This window comes from Opisthorchis viverrini (genome assembly GCF_000715545.1).
Source record: "Opisthorchis viverrini unplaced genomic scaffold opera_v5_45, whole genome shotgun sequence".
Lineage (NCBI taxonomy): Eukaryota > Metazoa > Platyhelminthes > Trematoda > Opisthorchiida > Opisthorchiidae > Opisthorchis > Opisthorchis viverrini.
The window spans coordinates 726494-737778 of record NW_008751701.1 but is presented as its reverse complement, the minus strand read 5'-3'; the positions used below and the strand labels follow the sequence as shown (position 1 = coordinate 737778).

The following is an 11285-nucleotide window of genomic DNA, read 5'->3' as shown; positions in this document are numbered from 1 at the left end:
ATGCTGGTTGCCAATGACGCATTCAGAACGCGTCAGAATTTGTAGAAAGTTACTGCCGCCTACGCTATATATATAAAGCACTGTACAAGTGTTCCTGACTTCGTTTCGGGCGTTAATATACGTTGTGCACCTTTGGTGTTCGTTTTGACGTGAACGCTAGCTTGGGAGGCTCAGACCGAGAACTAAGCTGAGGAAAATACCGTTACTACAACAAGCCAAAGCTGATGCGATTCATTCGTAAAAAATCTACTGACTAAAAAACTACAGGATTCATCCTGTGAATTACTGATTCACATTTAGAAGCACTGGAAACGTCCCAAGGATTTCTTTCTTCAGCAGTTTGCTAGACCAACGTGTTTTAATTGCGAAAAAAAATGTGGAATTATCAAAACCACATTTCCCCTGAGGCATTGATAAACACCAACAATTTGCTTCCTCCTGGGTCCATTGTGAAACAATCTAACTGTTCTTCAGAATAGTGTGACATTGTACGTAGAAGTCGAACGACATAAATATTTTTAAACCGCTCAGACCCCCCGGATCCATTTCACAAGGGTAAACTTGCGAGATTAGTTCATTCCTTACAAACTTTTCGGCCGGAAAATGTGTGAAACGATACCAAATCGACACAGATTTAACATCATCCACGTAAGTCTAAGAGAGCTGAACCAATCAACGAAAGAATCAACTGAAAGAATTTCAGTCCACTAGGTGGTCTGCTTCGTGCAATGACCTGGGAAGACTGATGGAATGCAACAGTGGTTCGTGTCAATTGGAGGTCTTGAGATTAGGTATTTGATACTGGACTCGACAGGCGTTGAGTGTGCAACGTTTTTCGGCACGTGCATTTTTGCCAGCGCTTCAATCCTCCGGTCAGATCTGAGGCCATGGTAAGTGAAATGGTAAACATGCGGAGATCAGACCGAGATAATCAGTGGACAACAAACTGATGACGTTTCTTCGATTGGTGGTAAAACGCTTCCCGAAATCGGTCAAGAGATCAATAGCCATTCGACCAATACGTATGGGACAGACACGATGTTTTCCTCGATGCCACGAAGCATAGCCTGTGTTTACGTCTTCGAATACCAATGTGATGCGCCATACATGCGGAAGTGTGTTCACATACACTCGAAACGATGTTTTTGACGAAGCATTCAAGGCAGTTGTTGTTTGACTGCAGTGATTCTGGGTGAATGCATCCTGTGCGCCAACTTGTCTAGCTAATGTGAGGAACGCAGGACGTCGGTGCCGAGTTGGACAGAAGCTCGTAAAATTCGGGCTTCTGATCGGAACGGCAGTCGGTGATCTCTCACAAACTTAGAGGGGGGGCGGTAAAAACAGGCAGCAGACGTCCATCCGCCTTGTGCATAATGACGAGTAACACATAGTTTGAATAAAGTTTGTATAAAAAAGTAGCTATGGTGTGTCAGCTTGCCGGTTAGCCGAGTTAGGTCCTAAAATGTGGTCAAAGCTGACTCCAAGGCGACTGTCTATAGCTGATGCCCTGGAAACATCAACATCCTTATCAGTACCAGCTGATCATGATGAAGATGATGATGATGACAAAACTTGGCACTTATGCTAGACAGCACAAGGAATTATCCGCGATCGCTTGGCCTGCTCTGACATCAAATAACGAAATTACGGAATATAGTAGACCACTCGCAGGACTTTAACTTTCACGGAGTTAAATGGCGAACTGCAGGATGTAGCCCAATCACTGTCTCATTTTTAGGCAGAAAGCAGAGGGGGAAAACGATTATGATTCACGTTCAATCTGATCAAAAGAGAGACTGGGAACTCAACGTATGACACTAATATTCATAGAATTCTATCTATATTCAAACTGCGATAGCCCGTCTGAGAAACGACAACACAGGTTCATCCTGTTGCGGTCGTGTCCCGACAGCAGGCGACATTGTGCCGCTACTCCGGTAACGGTTCACTCAGCACAAGGTCAGCCATTTCTCGGTGACATGATCTGGGCAAAGTGGGTGTTCTTGCATGATACGGTGAAAGAGCTACAACATCGTGGCCACCGAAAACGTACCATTCGAGCGGCCTCGTCCAAGTTGTCGCATCCAAGGATTTTCATCTCGCTACTACCAATAATGGCTTTCGCATCTTCAACACGAGTGCCTGTGAGGAGAAAAGTTTGCAAAAGCAAGGGACCGATAAGGAACATCGTGAGGACGAATATGATTATGCAGCGAGACAGAGAGCTCAAGATGGACCCGTGGTTAACACGTGAAACTACTGTCCGAGAGGTCCGTGGTTCGCGCTTGTTTAGGCTTGAACAACCTGGCTTCTGTCGAGTTGAATGATAGCTAGGCTACAACTGAACAACTATGCGGAATGCCTTATTGTGATTGGGTGAGAGCAAGATTATATGGTCTCCCCAGCAAACTGTGTTATGTGTGGTAATGTGTCCCTAGACCAATCATGCCGTCATCGAAAGAGAAGCCTTCGAACCTTAATGATTGGTTCATGCCAGTGTGAAAATGATCGACTGCGTTCGGTGTTCCTGGTCCATGCATTCGCCTGAAATGGTTGAAGTCACAGTAAGGCAACATGTTTGGAAATTGGGAAGGGTTTCTGGTTACTAGGATAACTGTCGGCAAAACTACAAAGGAAAGTTTGGCTACGCATCAGCCTATTTATCTGCATATCATAATCATCATCACCGACAGCATGACATCAGTGTTCAACACCGATGCTTCACTGCCGTACAACCATGATTTATTTGAAAGCCTTATTGTAAAGAAAAGAATAAAGGTGGATGGGGGAGGGACTTAGTGCTAGCTTAACACAATCATTCCGAGGTGCCTACACCTCCAGACATTCATTCAGGCAATCTGGACAGAAACTGACAACAAGAACGCCACTGACATCGGTTGGCAGCCATATCTTGTAGTGTCTCCAACCAGGCACAGTGAGGATCACGCGGTCCTCATCCTGGAAGGCGAGTAGCACCGACAGCATCCAAGCGTTTCGTGATCTCCTTCATACTCCTCTGCCAAGTCTGTTTACGCCACTCTGAGTTGGGCATTGAAAACACAGTCGGTAAGAACGATTGTGTGGCTTCACCCAGCGTCAAGCCACCAATGAATGCTGTGATATGAAATTGGCTTTTTGGTCTAATGCTCGGTTCAGTTTGACAGCGATGAACGACACATCAAGGCGGGTTTAATCCCAACTGCTGCAGTCTCTTCCACTGGGACAACCGGGGGATGGAAAGTGGTTGACAATGCATTAGAAGCGATAGTGGATCCGGCTGGTTGACCATGAATACAGAGTACGAATTGAAACAGGTGTGAAACGAAATGTGACAATCTTTCATAAAGGATCGTGTCTATGCATGTCGGTAACAATGAGAATGTCTAGTCCTAGCGTCTCCCCCACCCCCCCCCCACACGAATTGAAACAGGTGTGAAACGAAATGTGACAATCTTTCATAAAGGATCGTGTCTATGCATGTCGGTAACAATGAGAATGTCTAGTCCTAGCGTCTCCCCCACCCCACCCCCACAAGAGGTGGCGACTGCCAACGTCTGTCAAGATATTCCACGAGTAGTTACCAAGTCACAGAACGACTTTAGGGTGTCTCCAACTTGAAAATGGTTGGGCTATAATCCGGTCCTGCATTTGAGTTCAACCCAATTGGAGATGTGCATCCATGCAGGTGGGAAATCGAACGGTGGTTTTGACAGAATTGAATGTTTTGGAAAGATTGCCATGACGACCAGATCACAATGAAAAACGGCCATTATCAATGCCAAGTTGGGTCCTGACCGAAGAATTCAGCTTCCACGATATTAAAGAAAACGATTGATTGGGGAGAATTTAAGGGACGTCAAGTCTGGTTTCCTAAAACCGAACTGCAGGTAACCTAGCCATCCCGACCAGAAAGAAAAATCAATAAAAGAACTACGCGCTTGGTCTCCTTGAAATTATCGCTACCTCGTTGTCACTATGGGTACAGGAATGGAATAGGATTTGCTCGAAAGGGGAGACATTGTCCATTGCAGAAAGCAGTTGTCCGGAATAACAAAGAATCAGGTTTTAGAACTTCGCCGTGCGAAATGTGAACCAACAACCTTCGGAGACTCGAGGAGAGAAAAACTGGAGCCAAATTCTGTGAAACAAGGCCTGTCCACACACACACACACACACACACACACACACACAAAACAGATGAATGACGAAAGCTACCCCAACTTTTCCCTTATTTAAACTATTTTTGCCATCCAGACAGCCAGTATAGCAGACCATCGTTGACGTTGGAAAGATATCGTTCGACTTGAGCGCTCCCCCCCACCCTGGGCTTGCAATAGAAGTTGTAATGAAGCTTCCGTTATGTACTACTCACAAGGTTGCTGAAAATCCATCGACAGCCCACGACCGGTTTCGCCCTTCTTGGGGCTCATCAGGTAGACGCAGTCACCGGGTTTCTGTCAACCTTATGTTCTACTTGAAACCAAATTGCATGAAATTAGCGAATATACACTCATTTGCAAACTAATTTGGTTTCTCGAGAAACTCACCTGGAACTCAGCTGAATCTCTCGTTTGTGATGTTCAGCTGGGCTCCAGGTGAGTTCCTCGAAAAACCATATTGGTTTGCAAATGGATGTATATTCGCTAATGAAGCTTTATTTCAGTATCTGTGGGTTCACGATCCGACAACCTCGCCCGGCCAGAAAAATGGTAACCGTATCGGCGATCGTCACCTTACTGCGTATGTAACATTGAAAAAGTTGAAAATTCATTGATGGTTATGTGCAGCAGTGTGAAGGCGAAGCAGGAAATAAAATCGAAACCGGAAAGAAACTCAGTCAAACAATCATATGTTTCAAATCCGATGATGAAAGTGATATCACGTGAACGGATGCGATGTACCATCTCTCATGCGTATTGTGTCCCAAAGCGAGGTCATTCAGTCATGTGACCTGTGAAAGTGACAACAATCACTTGCCTTGTAGTCGAACCACAATTGGAACTTTGATGTTGAGCTCAGTAGCTGCTGCCACAATGCCCTGAGCGATAACGTCGCACCGCATAATTCCGCCGAAGATGTTCACCAAGATGGCATGCACTTTTGGGTCGGAGGTGATCAGCCGGAAGGCCTCTGTGACTTGACTGGCGCTCGCTCCTCCACCGACGTCCAAGAAATTGGCTGGGCTGCCCCCATGAAGTTGGATCAAATCCATCGTGGCCATAGCCAAACCGGCCCCATTGACTGTAAAAGGAGCGAAAAGAGATAAACGAAACTAGGCAGACAAACGCACATCCTCAGATGCACCGAGAAAACTGCAGGACATGATTGAAGAAGAAGCATCTGTAAGGTTGCAGTGAAAACGCTCCTAGAGGACCACGTGGGAAGCTCGGCAGCTCCAGAATGGGAGCTCAATGCTTGCTGTTGCGAATATGACCTGTTCTGTTGGCCGTGGGCGACTGTACAGTTCTTGTACTCATCTAGCCACTGTGAACAGGTACGAACTACTCAAATCAAAGTCCGTAGTTTAGTTAGAATTGCTTCTGTGCACGCTTGAGTAACTTTGCAGCACAGTAGGCCTTCGGGTGGCATGGTAGCCAGGCACCAAAAAGGTGCTATAGGTGTAATGAAGAAGGGCTTCGCTGCAGGGTTGTTTATTAGAAAACACCAACTGAACAGTTACAGACTAGTGGACAGGGAAGCAAAACTCTCATGTGCATCTTGTTTACAAAAACTGAATATTCATCTTCTCTTTGAACGCGTCTTCCTGAACTTTCCTGGATATTCATTGACTTTTGCTCAAATCCAAGCAAGTGCTACAAAGCGACTCCATAAATTCCGTAATAGATCCCACTTTCCAAGAGATGCAAAGAGGATTTAGGAGAAAACATACTACTCACATACCCCCATCAGTAGTATCACCGTTACAGAGGTAGTTACCCAACGTCTGCATCTCAACGTAATCATCCAGACTCATTCAAAAGGAATAACTGCACCAGAGCACGAGGAGAACTGACCGAACGGGAGGAATGTGAAGACAGTCTAAAAATCCTACAACCATCTACAACTACTAAAAGAAACCTCGTTGATTGGTCCTCTGTTTGTCCAAAATCTCGACCAATGCATTTGTGCCATAATCGAAGCGTTGTCCAACAATAAGTTCGCCGACTGTTTAGCAAGTTTCTCCAAAAGGGAAGAAAACTGGCTGTTGGTTGCGTAGAAGATCTTGGGCTTGATGCTTGCTTCGCAATTCTTTATTCATATGGAATATTAGAATTAACTGATTGTCAACTTTTCGGAATCTAGAATGGCTTCGGTTGTCATAACCCACGTAAATTTTCTAATTTTTCAGATTGGATTGTAAATTAAGATCGTACTGAGTGGCGCGAGGGAACTTAGAAGAGAATTCTCCACTGATCCCGAAAATCTGGTTGACACGACTCCATTTCAAAGCAATTACCTCTTGAAGAATGATTCAACTTAAACAGTATCCCGAATCTTCGTTATCGAAAAAGTTTGGTGACAATCGGTAGATTTATTGCTGGGCAACGTTTCGCTTTTGACACAAAAGCTTCGTCAGGCCAAGTGACTAGGTTCCGAGGTTGGTCGAGATTTAAGGCGGAAGGAGAACCAATCAGCTAAGTCAAGCTAAATCTCTGTTGGGTGTCGGCCGAGGGATTTTAGTGTGTTAGAGTGGTTGAACAAGTGTTGGGTCGGTGGGGAAACCTACATGTGTTTGGGTCCAGCCTAGGGTATAGTTCTTCTGGTTCGGTTCATTTGATGGTTCCTCTTCAACTTCGTTTGAACCTTCTGTCAGTCTGTGGGTGAACTAGTGCTAAGATAGTTGTGTATCCCGAGTGGTTGCTACCACGAAGCGTGCAGTTACTCAAGCTTAGAGACCCAAACAACGCCACTCGTAACTAGTTTCCGTGTGGAGTAGCCAATCACCGATTAGTAGCCATATTATACGGCGTCTCCAATCAGGCAAGTAGGGATCACGCGGACCCCAGAAAGTGAGTCGCACCAACCAGACTTTTGGGAATTTCTTTCATACCCCCTCTGTTGGGTCAACCACCTTGACTCGGCTTGCGCACGACTGGCATCGATTAGTAGCCTTATACAGCAGCGTATCCAACCGGGCACAATGGGGATCACGTAGACTTCAGGAGGGAGTTGCGCCGACCTTTCGAACTCGAATTCACTTCCCTCTGCCAGGTCAAAGCTACATCAACCAAACGATTGCGTAATCGCCATCATCTCTAAAACAGTTATTAGAGTTGCCACAGTTTCATTCGTCGATGATCTGGGGAGGTAGGGGTAGACAGTTAAGCACCGCTATTCACTTCGACCAAGTAATTCAAGGATGAATTGGACAGGCTTCTTAAGACGCCGCTGCAATGGTGCATCCGTGAATGATCACCAACTACACCCGCGTTTGCATCTTTTACGCCGGAATGGACGTGCAAAGTTTCGATTCTCGGGATGCTTTAGCGAGAAGTTTGTGAACAGAGGTTTAACTGCTTGCTACTGGGACCTAAAGTACATAATGTCCTTCCACACCTCGAACGTTCATCCGTCATGACATACGAGACGTGAACTTGGTTGTGCAGCAGGTACTTCACAGTCGCAGAAAACATCCAGCACCATCGGTTGCGGTGGCTCGGCCATGTGTGACGCACGGCGAAACAGATTCTGCTGAGACAAGTGACGTCCACCGTGCCTCCTTCAGAATGGTGTAAACTGAGATGTGGATGGGTACCTGGACATAAGGGTGTGAAAGACATTGTGAAGAGTTTAGGTCTGCCTTCAAGGAGAAGATCGCCGTGGAGACAGTTGGTGGCTAATCGTACTGTCAGTTTCTTTGCAGGTTGTGTGGATGAGCGTTTGAAGTTGTGGGCACCTCAGAATGCTTGCAATGGGCCCTTCCTTCTCATCCACTCGTTACTTTTCATTCCAAGTAATTAAATATAATCAGATAAACTTTGTGGTAGTGAAACATGTGTCTCCAGTGACGTAGCAGTTTCTGAGGATGATCAGTCGTGACGTCTTTCGGTGCCGTGCAAATCATACGCGGCACACGGACTGAAATAATGTGGGACTGCCCAAGTCTAGAGGATGGAAGCGCCAAAGTTCCGATGGGTAGTTTCATGCATTCACCACTGATCTATTCCGAGCTCCCCGGATGGTGACAAAATCAAGGCTGAACAGGACTAGTAACGGATTACTTGGACTAACATTTTCTCATTTTCCTGACCTAAAAAGGTCTCAGAATCACTCCGATCAACGAACTTTTGGTATACTCCGAGGAAATCAGCTGTCTGACACAGAGAAGCCCTAGTATGCACGATACTGGAAGGATTTATAACATCATTTCCAGAACAGTGAAGAGCAGCTGCTGCAATTATTTCGAGGTAGGGTAAACGGCTGAATATTCACCTTGTTTCAAATCAAAATATGGAGCTTAACGCAGCGTTTGATGTCGGCAAATTTTCCAGAACGGTAAGCAGGGTGCTCGTGGCCAAACCAATTCTGATTGCTGAGTAAACGAAAGACTGAAGACAGCTCGACAGGTTTCAGATTTAACATGGCGCACCTTGGGCGCATATCTGTGGTGGAAGAGTCAGTACCAATCGGATGACTAATGACAGAGGTCTTGTGCTGCTTACAGTTGACCCATCAGCCTGTGGAAGCAAACTAAAACCTCTTGCCTGACAGTTAACAAACTGACGCAGCTGTACACAGTTCGAGCTAAGGCGAAAAGCTGATCTGCATTTCATTAAAACAAGATTACGGAGTGACCGAATCTCCACACCGTTGAGAACCTCTGGGGGATGTTAGCAAGCCACGTGCGAAAGCGTGGAAAAGTCGACGATTCCTGGACTGAGTTCCGGGAGGTGTGAAAACTGGACTATAATTAGTAGCGTTCAGCTGTGACACCCCATCGGGATATGAGGGCCGAGGTGCTGTCACATTGCTCAAGGCTAGACAGGGACAGTCGAGATGCAAAGGATGGGTTCGGAACAAGAACTTCTGATCAGCAAGTTCGAGCCTCGAGGGAGGTTTACTAAGATAAGGTATTATTACTATTTCAAAGCTTTGAGAAGAGAAGGACCGAAGACATCGATATGACACCACTGGGCGGACTGGCAACAAGAGGCGTCTCTTTCGGACACCATTTCATTGACGTGTACGTCCGTTTTCGTGCCGAAAATAGCCCAATCAATTAGGAGCGGAGGTATCCATAACATAAGTAGTGAATGTGTCAACAGTTAATACGCTGGTACCGTTCACCTGTAGCGCCCTTTCGGTGCCTAACTGCCATGCCACCCGGGGGCTGCGATACTGCAAGGTTACCCTAGCCTAGACGGGGCAGAGGTCAGTTTCGAACCACGGACCTTCCGGTCGGTAACGTCGCGCTCCAACCACCGAGCCATCTCGCCTGGTGAGTAAACAACAGGAGTCGGGGCAAACAACCAAACAAAATCAAGCCTATCTACCTACCCAGACATCCAATAGTTCCATCCAAACCGATGTAGTTGAGGTTGGCTTGTGCAGCCCGGACATCCCGCTCGTCTTCCTGGGTCCAGTCGCGTTGATCGAAGATCTCCTTTTGTCGAAAGGCAGCGTTATCGTCAAAGTTCATTTTGCAATCCATGCACAAGACTGTTCCACAGAGGAGGCAAAGAGGCAATGCGTAAAGGAGAGAGGGGGGAGTGATGGACAGAGGAGACAAACCGATGTATTAATAAACACTAAGGATACTGAACAAAACGACTATGCCGAAGCAGTGGAGAATAAAACACACCATTACAGAGTAAGTTTCGACTGTGAGTTCTCTGCGGCCTTCCGACTGTATGGCATTCTAGTTCCTCGAACATTGCGGTCACTGCTTAAATTAACCGTAATCGGATCAGAAGCTGACCGACTGCATCCGTACTAACTAATCCCTCAACGTTAACGATAATTCCGATGCTGTGCACGAAGCGAAACATCTTTTCGGTGCACAGGTATCACGCCACCCGAGGGCAGCACGAGATCTGCGGTCCTATCAGGTTGCCCAAGCCTAAACAGGAGTAGTTGAGGTGCGGAGATTGGGTTCGAACCATGGGCCTTCCGGTTGATGAGCTCGCTTCTTATCCGCTGAGCTATCTCGAGCTCATTGTCAATACCCAGCAGTACAGTTCAGCGTGTCGGCTAAAAAGCATGTGCCGAAGCACGATGGCCATCTCCAACTATCACAATGAGGGCAACGCGTTTGTGACGACAGAATGCGTTAGTTGATGAAAAGACTCAGCGTGAAAACACTACATTTTGCTGGTGCACGAAGCATGGTCGACAGACTAAACAAATTGTTCAGCTGTAGCACCCATTCAGTGCCTAAATGCCGTGCCACCAGAAGGAAGCACGAGGACTGGGATGCTGGCCAGGTTACCCAAGCCTAGACAGGGAAAGTCGAGAGGCACAGGTCACCTTCATGTCAGTAAGTTCGCGCTCTAACCATCGTACCATCTTGGCGGCTGGTTGTGCTTGGAAAGCTGGTCTAACTGTGTCATGATTTTTGTGTGCTTATTCCTATACTTACCATATATACTCGTACTGAACCTTTGTGTGTATATTTCAGCTCATGTACGCTTGTTCTTAGACAAGTAAAACGTTGCTTATCCTCGAAAACCTGGACTCTGTTCTAACTCGTTCTCGGACACATTCTAAACGTCTCAAACTGTTAATACCCCCCCCCACTAAAACGGATTCCCAACTGAGATTTGGTCCTGTCAGTGAAGGCGATCTATGCCGAAAAGCCCACAAGCACTGTAAAGCTGTTTCATCCCTATTGGGAATCATCAACATTGCGATCTATCCTGTCTTAACGCACAATATTGATCAGTCCCTCGTGGTCTAATGATCAGTTGTTCAAACCACTAGCCGGGAGGTCCCAGGTTCGAATCCTCCCACCATAGTTTCATTAGACGCTCACTGCTGAGGATTTCTAACAAGGGTGAAACAGCTGTTCAGTGCCTCTCNCAGCAGGATGAAACCCCCCAGAATTGAAGTTCCCAAGTCTCCTCACGCTACCAACAATAGTATGACCGTTTGGAGCCTTTGGTCTTGTGATAACGGTATTATCCTCAGCTTAGTTCTCGGTCTGAACCTGTCAAGTTGGCGTTCCCGTCAAAAACAATCACCAAAGATGCACAACGCCTAAAACCAGGTCGTATGTAAAGTGTTTGCCGCGGTATTCTGAAAATTCCGACGCCTTCTGGATGCGACATTGGTATTCGATGAAATCT

At 46.4% G+C, this 11285-nt stretch overlaps 2 protein-coding genes across 2 annotated transcripts in view; one reads left to right on the top strand and one right to left on the bottom strand.

Moving 5' to 3' along the window:
* Positions 1 to 11217, top strand: part of T265_03242 (hypothetical protein) — a gene marked incomplete at both ends in the record, with an annotated part of 21493 nt that extends 10276 nt beyond the window's left edge. Inside the window, 3 exons of the mRNA XM_009167675.1 lie at positions 1859 to 2270; positions 9503 to 9811; positions 11128 to 11217. Of these exons, the coding sequence (XP_009165939.1) occupies positions 1859 to 2270; positions 9503 to 9811; positions 11128 to 11217 (811 nt within the window). The remainder of the gene's footprint in view (positions 1 to 1858; positions 2271 to 9502; positions 9812 to 11127) is intronic.
* T265_03241 (hypothetical protein) overlaps positions 1 to 11285 on the bottom strand; it is a gene marked incomplete at both ends in the record, with an annotated part of 40813 nt that overhangs the window by 1371 nt on the left and 28157 nt on the right. Inside the window, 2 exons of the mRNA XM_009167674.1 lie at positions 4994 to 5241; positions 9499 to 9660. Of these exons, the coding sequence (XP_009165938.1) occupies positions 4994 to 5241; positions 9499 to 9660 (410 nt within the window). The remainder of the gene's footprint in view (positions 1 to 4993; positions 5242 to 9498; positions 9661 to 11285) is intronic.